We start from the raw sequence: 12,278 nt of genomic DNA, 5'->3' as shown, positions 1-12,278 counted from the left end.
GGATTCCTTTGGCCCCAAGCCCTGGCACAGATCCTGAATCTGCCCCTTGGTGTTCCTTCACCTATTCAAGAAAAAGTTGTCTGGCTTCGCAAAATATTTAAATTAAAAGCCACCATATTTTCTTGATGTATGTGTACTCTAAATATTGGAACCAGATCACTATTTTATTATTCACACCAAGATTCCAACAAGCTTTCTTAAAGTTATTAGCAGTAAACCCTAATTTTTACAAAGGTCTTCACAAAAACCTTCTTAAAATCAGGAGTTTATTAAAAGGTACAATTCAAATTGGACTGAAAATACACTTTAATTAATACAATAGAAACAGAGGTACAATCATCTGGGGTTGGGCTGGTGGGCACAGAGGCATTTTGGATTACACAAACTCATCAAATCAGAGTTCGGAAGGTGGATTTTACCTACATTTCAATCCAAAAGGAGGCTTAAACTCAGATCCATCTTACCTTGGATGGAAACAAGTGAAGCATAGGTCTCTGCCCTCCAGGAAGAAGACGAAGTGCACTGGGGTAGGCAGGACTTTGACAGGAGGAAGTTCACAGAGATGGCTGGGTGTCTCATAGGGACATGAGATGAGTGTACTATATATCGGGAGACATCTCTCTCTGAGAGTAGTGTGGGGGAAAGGGTGAGAGTGGAAGCACACAAGCTCAGATATGATCACTGCAGCTCTCACGCTACTCCATCCTCCTGCCTTTACTCCTTTATCTTTCTATAGTTGTCTTCCCCCTCTGACAGTCCTTACCAGGACAGACATGTTCACAGCTGCTCTGCCCCTTCTTTCCCCACTTCCCTCATTCCCTCCCTTCCTTTTCTCTCCTCCCTTTTGCTGCTCCCCATGAACAGCTCAGTATTAAGTGGTGGGATTGCAACATCTGCAATAAATAAACTAGTCATTACCCAGTGCAGGTGACTTGAGTTTATTTGCATAATGCAATCTTGTTGATTAATATGTCTTGAATCTTATTTTTTAATTAGAAAACAAATTCTTTGATTTAAAGTTTTAGAAGGCTGCATATCTACAGAAAAATGTGATTTGCATGACATTTATCTCATCCAAAATCTGAGAAGCAACTCACTGCACATACAAACAACTGAACTTTATTATGATACATGAGAAAACTGCATTAATGCAGCATTGTGGCTGAGCTTTTGCATGCCCAGGAATCCGATTTTTTTTAACGGCAAGAGTTTTTTATAATTGTGGTAGATTGGGAAACCTTATAAAAGTAAATGATCTTCAGAGTCAAGCTTTCATCTCTGTGACGTGCAGAATTTATATTTATTTGTATTGAGGTAGTTCATGGGCACCTCAGTCATGGACCAGGACCCCATGGTGCTAGGCACTGTATAAACACAGAGCAAAGAGAGGCCTTGTCCCAAAAAGTTTATTTACCAGAACACTATGAATGGGATATGAGAAGGTACCTGAGTCCTCTCTTTGCTTCTTTTGCACAGTATTTAATACATTTTTAAGAGACAAAAATAGTTTTTTAAGGGTACAAGGGATATTCCTAACAATAAAGGGCCTGATGCTGCAAGTAGTTCTGTGCATCCAAGGTGGATGAGTGAAGAGAGGAAACAGAGGGAAGAGGAAGCTGGAGGATAAAATGGACATTCTTCTTTCAGCAGAAGCTTATTGATTGCTATTCTAGCCACTCTTAATTCACTTGCTACTCTAAAAAGCTAAATTTGGAATACTGATGGGTTCCCAATTTGGGCCCCAATCCTGAACTTGCACTTGTGCTTAAACTTTAAGCTGATGAGGAATCCCATTGGAGCTGATGAGACTGCGCAAGTATTTAAAGTTCAATGTGTACATACATTTTTTACAGGATTGGGGTCTAAACTGGGAACGGATCTATTTGCCAAACTGGGGGAGGAGGGGTTGTGTTTTTATTTTGACTAAAAAACAAGTTGAAAGTGGCTGATGGGCCAAGAACTGCTGCTGAAAGGGCAGCTGGGTTCATGGGTACGACCTAAACATAGTCCAAAGAAGTTTAAAAAGAGAAAAGTTAGAGTTCAACGAACATTAAATACATTTAAAACAGTAGAGAAAAACTGTTTATAATTCCCTGATTTCTCTTGTTCTTCTAATATGAAGCATTTTTCATATTGCAAGAACACACACCTCTCCACTCCAATTTTTCAAATTAATGCCATTTGCTATAACACTATACCTTCCCCAGGGTGTGTATTAGTAATCTACTGATCCCCTTCTACATAACTGAAAAACACTCAAGGCATTTACTAATAGCCTAACACTGCACACCTTGGAGTGGTTTATTGCTGTAATATAACTCACTTCACTTTCCCATAGCTGTCCTGGCTCTGGGGTAAAGAAGAAGAAGTAAAAAGGAATATAAACCTATCTTTTTCACTAAATAAAGACTATAGCACATACAGGGAGCAGATCTGTGCTGTAAAAAGGTTGCACTTTCACACAGACTTTTCAGACTGTAACCACACTTTAAGAATTGTTTTACTAATGCCCTTTCCCAACAAAGCTACAAACAGAAGCAAGTGTATTCGTTAGCGTTAGTTACCTGTTTTGTAGCCCACTGATGCTACATAATGCATCCAACTGATCATAGTTTACCCTCTTAGAAGTTTTTTTCTTGTCTGCAAATAATAAATAAAAAACATGTGGATGATATCTTTAGAATGAATCCAGACTTTACAAGATATGCAGATGTACAGACAGAGCCCAAAATATAATATTAGAAGTATTTCAGGTGCAACTCCCATTCAAATTAGCAGCTCACTTCAACCTCAGGTTCTTCTGCTATAGGCTTGAACTTGAGCTGCTAAACCAAGTTGTCTTGTCTTCACTGCTACCAAGTTAGCTAACATGAGATAATAACACACCTTTTTACAGTGACTATACTAATGATACCATCTTCAGAGTTCCACAGCAGTAAGGGAAGTTTACAGAAAGTCTTACATCTAAAGAGATGCACACTCATTTTAGCATCTGCCGCTCTGACACTGCTTTAAGACACAATCCATGCACCATGCAGCCCTTCCTGGGGTTGGACTTTATTAAGCAAATGAACAGAAATTCTAACTCAAGCCTTCCCTGGCTTGCTCCTACTGTTCCTAGTATAGGTTGCTCAGGCCTCCGCTAGGTCCTCCATGCCTCAAAACCAAAAATCTCTTAAATGGGGCACCCCAGCTCTCAAGCCTGCTTTCTTCCTTTTGACTCCTTCCAGCTAGCAAGCCCTTGCTCCAGGCTGGATATTGGTAAAAGGTGTTGTGGTGTGGGGCCAGGACAAATAATTAATTCCTTTCTGCCCTTGTCCAGTGTGGGCTTTGTCCACCTCATCTCAGCAGCCAACTTATTAATATGTGGGCACAAGGAATTTGAGATTTGATAGACTCCGTGAACCAGTTTGTGGCAAAATCACTGGTGTGTTTACGTTGATTGCTCACTGTAATTTTAATGTTGCCTATAAACAAGTGGTGTTTAGGACCTTGCGGCTTGCAAGGACTAAAAGAAAAACATCCCAGTACTGAGCTGTATGAGCTAAGGATGGGTCATTTACAATCTCCCCATATACCCCCACAACTATTTTCCTTTCATAGTTATGCAACCTGAGTCCCTTGAAATAATTGGTCTGATAACAGGGTGTTTTCTATTTTTTTCTAATGTATCCTTATATAATGCTTTGCAGGCTGCATGTTGCAGTCAGATACAACTGTTGTCCTCTATGCTGAGTGCCAGCTCATCAGGAGAGCAGGCCATCTAGAAACTTCACACTGCCCAGTCCTGCAGCAAGAACATGTGTTTTTTGGCTCCAGACTTCACAGTGTAGAAATGTAGATTTTCAGCCTTTGGGCCAATGTCAGTGAACCATCCTGTACCATGGGGGATGGAGTGACCTGCAGAACATAGATAGAGTAGGGTTTTGGCCTGAAAAGTGGCATACAAGGGCTGTGCTGATTGAACGGCCTCCATCGGCTGGACTCCTATGCTGTCCTGGTGGATTCTGAAGTTAACTACAATGAGTGGAAACTAGGGCTGTCGATTGATCACAGTTAACTCACTCAATTAACTAAAAAAATTAATCACAATTTTAAAAATTAATCATGATTAACCACAGTTTTAATTGCATTGTTAAACAATAGAATACCAATTGAAATTTATTAAATATTTTGGATGTTTTTTATATTTTCAAATATATTGATTTCTATTAGAATCAGAATACAAAGTGTACACTGCTCACTTTATATTATTTTTATTACAAATATTTACACTGTAAAATGATAAACAAAAGAAATGGTATTTTTCAATACACCTCATACAAGTACTGTAGTGCAATCTCTCTCTCATGGAAGTGCAACTTACAAATGTATCATGGAATATCAGGCTTGGAAGGGACCTCAGGAGGTCATCTAGTCTAACCCCCTGCTCAAAGCAGGACCAATTCCCCAGACAGACTTTTGCCCCAGATCCCTAAATGGCCCCCTCAAGGATTGAACTCACAACCCTGAAGTTTAGCAGGCCAATGCTCAAACCACTGAGCTATCCCTTTTTTTTTTGTTACATAACTGCACTCGCAAATTTTAGCAAATCTGGCATGTAAATAGCTTGCAATGCTGGCTATAACAGTACCGTGCAAACACCTGTTCTCACTTTCAGGTAGCTTTGTAAACAAGAAGTGGGCAGCATTATCTCCTGCAAATGTAAACCAACTTGTTTGTCTTAGCAATTGGCTGAACAAGAAGTAAGACTGAGTGGACTTGTAGGCTCAAAAGTTTTACATTGTTTTATTTATAATGCAGTTATTTTTTGTTCCCAATTCTACATTTGTAAGTTCAACTTTCATGATAAAGAGATTACACTACAGTACTTGTATGAGGTGAATTGAAAAATACTATTTCTTTTGTTTTTTACAGTGCAGATATTTGTAATAAAAAATAAATATAAAGTGAGCACTGTACACTTTGTATCCTGTGTTGTAATTGAAATCAATATATTTGAAAATGTAGAAAACATCCAAAAATATTTAAATAAATGGTATTCTATTATTGTTTAACAACATGATTAATCATGATTAAATGTTTTAATCGCTTGACAGCCCTAGTAGAAACCCCAAGGAAGGGTAGGTGAGCAGGCAGGCAGACGAGTGCAATACTGCCTGCCCTCCATTGAATCCACCCTGCAGCACAAAAGTGTAGAATTACACCTTCCCGCACTACAGTCAGTGAATCTGGTTCTTTGTCATCTCATTGGCTAAGTGGCCAGGACATGGGACATAGCCTTTATTTCCTTTATGGTGTCAGGCCTACCAGGAGTAACAGCTAAGAAAAGGTGTTCAGCAATGACTGGAGGTGAAATCCTGGCCCCACTAAAGTCAATGGCAAACTACTGTTGACTATAATGGGGCCAGGAGTTCACCCGGTCTGACGTTATATGATTAAAATATGATCATGTAAATTATTGTTGTCACCACTGTTATATAATCCCAACAAATCTTGTACAAAGTGTGTCATGTAAGGTGTCTATGAAAAAGTTATGATTTGCTTACTATTATTATCCTATTTGTATGCATGTATCAATTTTGTCCCTGAAGTTATGAATATTGACTATGTACCTGCATTTCAAATATGTTTGCTCCTGTGATAACATCCACAAGGTATTTAGTCAGCATATTCTGAAGGGACTATTCAAGTTGAATGGCCCATCAAAGAACACTTAACGCACAATGGACCATGGAAGATGCCTATCTATACTTAATGGACTTTCATGTGAACGTTCTAACTAGAATGGGTGATGGCCCCTGCTATGACTCAGCGAAGCATGCAAGGGCATGTGACGAGGCCATGTGACACTAAACTCCATCTTGTTACCTGTATTTTTCCACAAGCTGTGCGGAGGTCTTTGTTTGAAACAATTGGTTTCCCTCCACATGGCAGAAGCTATAAAAGGCCCTGGAAGCATCTCCATTTTGCGTCTTTCCTGCTCAAACCTCTGGACAAGGGACTGAGGACCTTCCAATTAATTGGAAGCAAATGGAGACTTACAAGCCCGCAGTTTATTCCATCACTGCTACAAGTCTGATCCAAGAACTTTGCAATTATTGTATGTATTTAATTCCTTTAACCAACTTTAACTCTCACCTTTCTTTTTATAAATAAACCTTTAGATATTAGATACTAAAGGATTGGCAACAGCGTGATTATTGGGTAACACCTGAGTTATATATTGACCTGAGTATGTGGCTGGTCCTTTGGGATCAGAAGAAGCCTTTTGGTTGATTCAATTGGTCTTAAATAACCTCTCATCATTAAGTCTAGTTTTTTTGGTGGTGACACAAGAACTGGAATATTGCTTTTCTGACTTCTTGTTAGCTAGTGTGGTGAAACAGAAGTTTACTTTTGTTGCTGGTTGGGTATATCTTATAGAAGAATAACCACTCATTTTGGGATGTGTTTGCCCAATTTTCAGCAGTTTGTCCTGAATTTGGTATTCTCAGTTGTGACCCACTGAGGCACAGTGACAGCCGGCATGTTTAAATCCTACTTGGTTTAGGAGGGAAGCTTTTTGTTGTTTTCAGACTGCTCTTCCACTTCTATAAGCAGAACAAATTTTCATGGACTACTGAACCCAACATGCAGATGCCTTGCAGCAAGAGGCTTTAAGAAAGGTGTGATTGCTATTTACAATCCCAGGTGCCAGCTCTAAACTGCCAGAGTTCTTTTTACCCAATACTAGCAGAACTGCATACAACTTGTTAGACTTTCACTTCAGAAAATACTAGGAAAAATATACTGCTCTTTCTAAACAGCAGCACCTGCCCTCCAAAATTACAGAATGAAAATCTGACATCCCCAAATTAATGGCACTTTTATTTCACATTTCCAGATGATGAAAAGTTTGACTTGGTACACAGCAAATCCTTGGTGGGAGGAGAGAGCTGTCTACAAATTAATCAGCAATGACAGATGCCACCATCTAATTATAGAACTGAGATGTGCAAAGAACTATAATGAAAACTGATTACTATCCACATAATTTCTACAATTTTAGTTTTAATAAATGCTTTAAATGACTGATTACACAATTAAGTCACATTTTGCCTCCACCATCCCTAGTTATAAAGTCCTGCGGCAATATACTCATACTTTATACCCTAGTCCTATTAGTTCACTTTATTCTATAGAATTAATTTTATATTGCATTTCCTGGAACAGAAATCTTATATTTATATATTATTTACATAAATAGACATAATATGTCACATCCAGAGCAACCTGGCATTACTTTTAAGTCACAAAGCATACAGGTAAATAAGCATATCATCCTCACCCCTTTCTCAATACACCTCTACCCCGATATAACGCCGTCCTCGGGAGCCAAAAAATCTTACCGTGTTATAGGTGAAACCGCGTTATATCGAACTTGCTTTGATCCGCTGGACTGCACAGCCCCGCCCCCCCGGAGCACTGCTTTACCGCATTATATCCGAATTCGTGTTATATTGGATCGCGTTATATCGGGGTAGAGGTGTACAAACATACACCCCAAATAAATAGTCCAAGCCAAACCCGGGCCTCGAACTTAGCTCTCCTCAAAAGCCTGAGAAAGCATGTATGTAGCCAGGTAGTCACCCACCTGTCACATATAACTATAAACGTGGTGTACACATTTGGTATCTGTGTGCATAGTCCAAGCATACACAAATACAGCAATGCAACTGCATGTGCCCCAGCTTTGCAACTCTGGCCCATAATGTTTTACCTTTGGACAAAATGTTTAGTTTACCAAAAAGGGCTTTGCACATGGATGGACATAAGTATTTTTAAAATAATACTTCAAGTCCTTAAGTGTTATAATCAATTTGTAACCATCCATTCAAAATGCCCCATTCTGTGAACAGAATAACATTATCCTGTGCTATAGGATTTAATGATAGAGGACCGTATGCTGCTGGGACTAGGGTGGGAAAAAAGAGATGTAAAATATTTCAAGAAAAGTTTTTGAAAACATGAAAGTCTAAATGGGCACAGATGCTTAACTGCCGTGAGGGTCCCTGGGCATGTAGCATGTGCCTAATGAAGCAGTGCTAGTATAGCCTTTGGATGTATACAGCACATTCAACTGCCCCTGACTCATCACTGAAAATAATTAGGCCAAACTAAATGTTATAGGATGAGTGCCAGGAATGTGTTTCACTCAAGGTGTAAATGTCATAAGCCCTTCAACTGGAGACAAAAGGTCCAAAATAGCTTCCTTAAAGGCTAGGGACATACATATTATTAAAGCATGAGTCTCATTTTTAAACACAATAAGTTAAAATATAAGTGTTTTTCTACTTCTCAGAGTGAATATTTCCTGTTTCTATGCCCAATCAACTGACAGTCATTACTTCATTCATTTTAATTCCAGCAAATTAGTTTTATTTTTTCATCTTTCTTAGCAAGTCTATGTGACAGATGGAAAACTATCAGTTTTGGAGCTCACATTCTTTACTGTTCAGGGATTTTCATAGGGTTTCCAAATAAGAATGGGCCAGATAACTGTTCAGCTGAAGACTGCTGCTCTTTTCTGAGTTTATTGAGCCAATCATTTCAGAGCACACAAAAAGATTATCTGTCCTAAGGGTGAAATCTTGGCCCCACTGAAGTCAATAGGAATTTTGCCACTGACTTCAGCGGGGCCAATTTCTCACCCGTGGTGTTTGTCTGACACAGTTAGGTCCTCATCCTGAGAAATGCAGAACCCCTATTGAGCACCCATCACTCTTATGGAAATCAGTGGAGGAGCTCTGCAGCTGCTCCATCCCTATCCAGATCAGGCCCTGAGCAAACAGGGCTAATTTCCAAAGCAAGTTAAGCGCAACATGAATACAAAAGAATTTCAAAAGAGTGAGCATGAAACACATAGCCTCCACTCATTTCCCAGATCTAGAAGGAAGCTGTTTTCTCCTTCTCTTCCATTGCATCAGTTCTCTGACTTAAGATCACTGTGAAAAGGTGACAGAAAAGCCATTTTAACATATCACAGTCCATGCTCCACAACCCAAGGCCATTCCAAAGGACATTTATGTCATGAGCTGTAATAGTGACTCCACAAGTGTCATTCCAGGACACATTTGGGGGCAGGAGCCCTAGAATTGATATCTGGCTGATAAATACTTGAATGTATTTAAACCTAATTGATTTATTATTCTTTTTTAAATGATGGAAACTCTGAACACCCACCTGGCCTACAACAGCAACAGTTTTCAAAGAAGCAGAACACCCCTGGTGGGATACTCAGAAACGCCCAGCTCTGCTGCCACCGAAGGTAATGGGAAAACTCCCATCTGGGTGATTCAATGGAAGCAGGATGAGGCCCAAGCACTTTTGAAAATCCCACTCTTAGTGTACATTTTTCATTTAGAAGAAAGAAAACATTATCCCTCCGCATAACCCTAGGAAAATCTTCCATATAAAGAAATAACACAAAAGAGAATGTTTTGCTTGAAGAGGGCCTGTCTGTCTAGTACCCTCCTCCAGACAAAGAATTAAAAAAAAAACAATAGTAGCTTCATGAGTAAAATATTCCATTCTTTGCATTCCTAGAAACAGCCAGAGTCATGGTTGTCATAATGTTGAAAAGCTACCTTGACTATTTCATTTTCATCCTATAATCTTTGCGGTTTCAGCGATATCTTATATACTTTACAGTCTTTATGCCAGACAGTATTGGGTTTTGGTGGGGGGGGTTTCCCCCCTTACATCACACTAGTGGCACCAGTCCAATGGTTAATAGTTACACTTGAATTATTTTCATATAAATTCTATATTTTTTTAAAACATAAAATGAATTTCAAATGAGAAAAAAGTTTATAACCCCAAGGAAATTATTTATCTAGCATCCTAAATGTCCTCTGTACTGGGCAGACAAATACAGATATCTCATACAATAATATCTAGACCTTAAGAAATTTTATAAATGAATGCTGCAAACAAAGAAATAAAAACATTCATATGTAAATATTTTAGCATGAAAACTAGTTCCATTGGCTTGTAAAAAAAATCCAATTAAACCCACGACTAGTCCTATTACAGCAGGGATTTAGCAATACTCCTATAGCAATTAGTTTTTTTCAGCAGCAGCAAAAAGAGTTACACGCTCACAAGTTTGTGCTTTGCTGGGAGCTGAAGTAGAAGCAGCAAGAGGCAGCAACATGGTCTCCTCTGAGGGAGCCCCACTGGAATCCCAACTCCCCCTCCCCGGCCTCCCACCCCCACCTTCAGGTGAGGTCACAGAGAAAAAGCCAGCATGATTCTCCCAGGTCATAAAGACACATGCTATCTTGTCAACATTCAAGGCAGCAACCTATGATTATTCAGAGTGCCACTGTCCCCCTCTAGTGCCTGGACTACCAGACATTGAGGAGCCCGCTACAGCCTAGCAATAATAGATCTAGATATTTTATCTCATGCAATAGAAGCTCATGATTTTAGAGACAGATACCAACTGACACTGACCCACCCAGGGTCATTGTGTTTCAGTATTGCCAGTCCCAAGCATTCAAAAATAATGAGATTGGCTTAAGAGAAAACCAAGAGATTTAAAAATATAATAATTTAGGATTCTTTTTATTCCCAGTGGCTTGAGGTTTTAGTGCCAGGTTTTTAACGTTTTTCTCTCCAACAAGAGGGCTAGAAACTTACTGGATTTTTAAATGAAAACTGAGATGAGACCCTCATCTAAACATGACTCCACTAAATATTGTGAGACTTGCAATAAAAATCAAGAGTTGGCAACAGCATCCTCCTCTGACTGGTGTGTTGGTCAGAGTGACTGAGCAGGAGTGCCTGAAGAGTCATTGATCCAGGTGACTCAGTTTCTCATTCAGGAAGAAAATTCTATGAAAATCTGTTAAGCCTTCCAGTTTCCCCAGGTGACTCCTGATGTCTTTCCACAGCTCCTGCGTAACTGCCCGAATCTCCCTTCTTAGTGGCCAGGTGGTTACCTAGTGAACCTCAATAGGGGCCTCATGCAATGGAGAGAGAATGAAGACCCTAGCGTGGAAGAAGAGGCCACAGCAATGTCTCTGCAACAGGAAAGAGCCACAGCCACAAAGGGAATAGGAAAATACACCCTGTTGGTAGGAGTGGGTCACTGCATCTCAGCACATGCAAGCAGCAGTGGCTGGTGTGCAGCTGGGGTTGCTCTGTAAGTATTAGCAACAAAGAAGCTCAGCTCGTAGTCCTCTCCGATTGTCAAAGCTAGTTTTACATCAGATGTTAGCAAATCACAAAAAGCACACAATGTAAACTATATTTACACATAATACAAGACATATAATAATATATCTCTATGGATTAAATAATAAGTACTTCTCTATGTGATCAAGAGCTACATAAACCCTTTTTTTTTCAGCTGCATTAAAGAAAAGAAATGTACAAGGAGTCTGAACTTGACATTTCCTTAGTTTCAAAAAATTAGCTAACAGAAGTTTCAGGTACTACACCTATTACCAAGTCCCCACACCAATTGTTATAGTTTTTCAGCCATATTGTCTTACTTTTAAAACATTTCTGTCACTTCTGCTTCTATTTCAAAGACTCAGACAAACTGCCAGGAAAACTGACTATAGAGAAGTAGTGAAAGTGACTATCCAGAAAGTGCAATAAAATGCATAAAGTATACAAATAGAGAAATAGTTCATTTTTTCTTAATCCCTAAATTACAGTAATCTTTGTGTTACCTGTAATAATAGCAAAATAATTTCAGACAAGTATTTAAATGTAAAGGTATTTTAAACTTGACAACATCCCTATAACACTTACTAGTATACCTGCTATTTTTCATCATACTAAATAATTTGATAACCAGGTAATTAACTTTTGCAAATGTTATTTCCATCTCTATTCAGATTGCTAAAAGCATTTCTTCTGGCGCAAATCTTTTCTATTCAAGGTAATACAAAATTAATATCACAATTTAGCAGTCAATCCCCATTTAGCACAGCACTTGAATGCTCACTTTAAGCCCTTATGTGCCTTGCTGAATAGAAGCCCTTTGCTGCCTTTCAGTATGTGAATATTCCTTGCATCAGAGTAACAGTTTAGTTGGTTGCCTGCACTGCACTGCACTGCCTTATGGACCAAATTTATTGCTGGTGCAACTCTGCTAAATCAGTGGAGGTGCACCGCAGATGAGTTTGATCATACATCTATTAGGGAGGATAGAAAATTGTTTCCTGAAGAAAAAAGTCCAGAAACTCAAATTTGAGACTTAAAAGAGGAAAAGAACAGAA

At 39.1% G+C, this 12,278-nt stretch overlaps 1 protein-coding gene across 1 annotated transcript in view; it reads right to left on the bottom strand.

Moving 5' to 3' along the window:
* CNBD1 (cyclic nucleotide binding domain containing 1) overlaps positions 1-10,309 on the bottom strand; it is a 302,000-nt gene extending 291,691 nt beyond the window's left edge. Inside the window, exons 1-2 of the mRNA XM_029913352.1 lie at positions 10,147-10,309; positions 2,565-2,640 (exon numbers count right to left, since the gene is read on the bottom strand). Coding sequence (XP_029769212.1) covers positions 2,565-2,640; positions 10,147-10,309 — 239 coding nt within the window. The remainder of the gene's footprint in view (positions 1-2,564; positions 2,641-10,146) is intronic.
* Between the last annotated feature and the right edge of the window lie 1,969 nt (positions 10,310-12,278).

The sequence above is a fragment of the Terrapene carolina genome, unplaced genomic scaffold, assembly GCF_002925995.2.
Source record: "Terrapene carolina triunguis isolate 2854851 unplaced genomic scaffold, T_m_triunguis-2.0 Scaffold58, whole genome shotgun sequence".
NCBI lineage: Eukaryota > Metazoa > Chordata > Testudines > Emydidae > Terrapene > Terrapene triunguis.
This window is presented reverse-complemented; position numbering and strand designations above follow the sequence as displayed.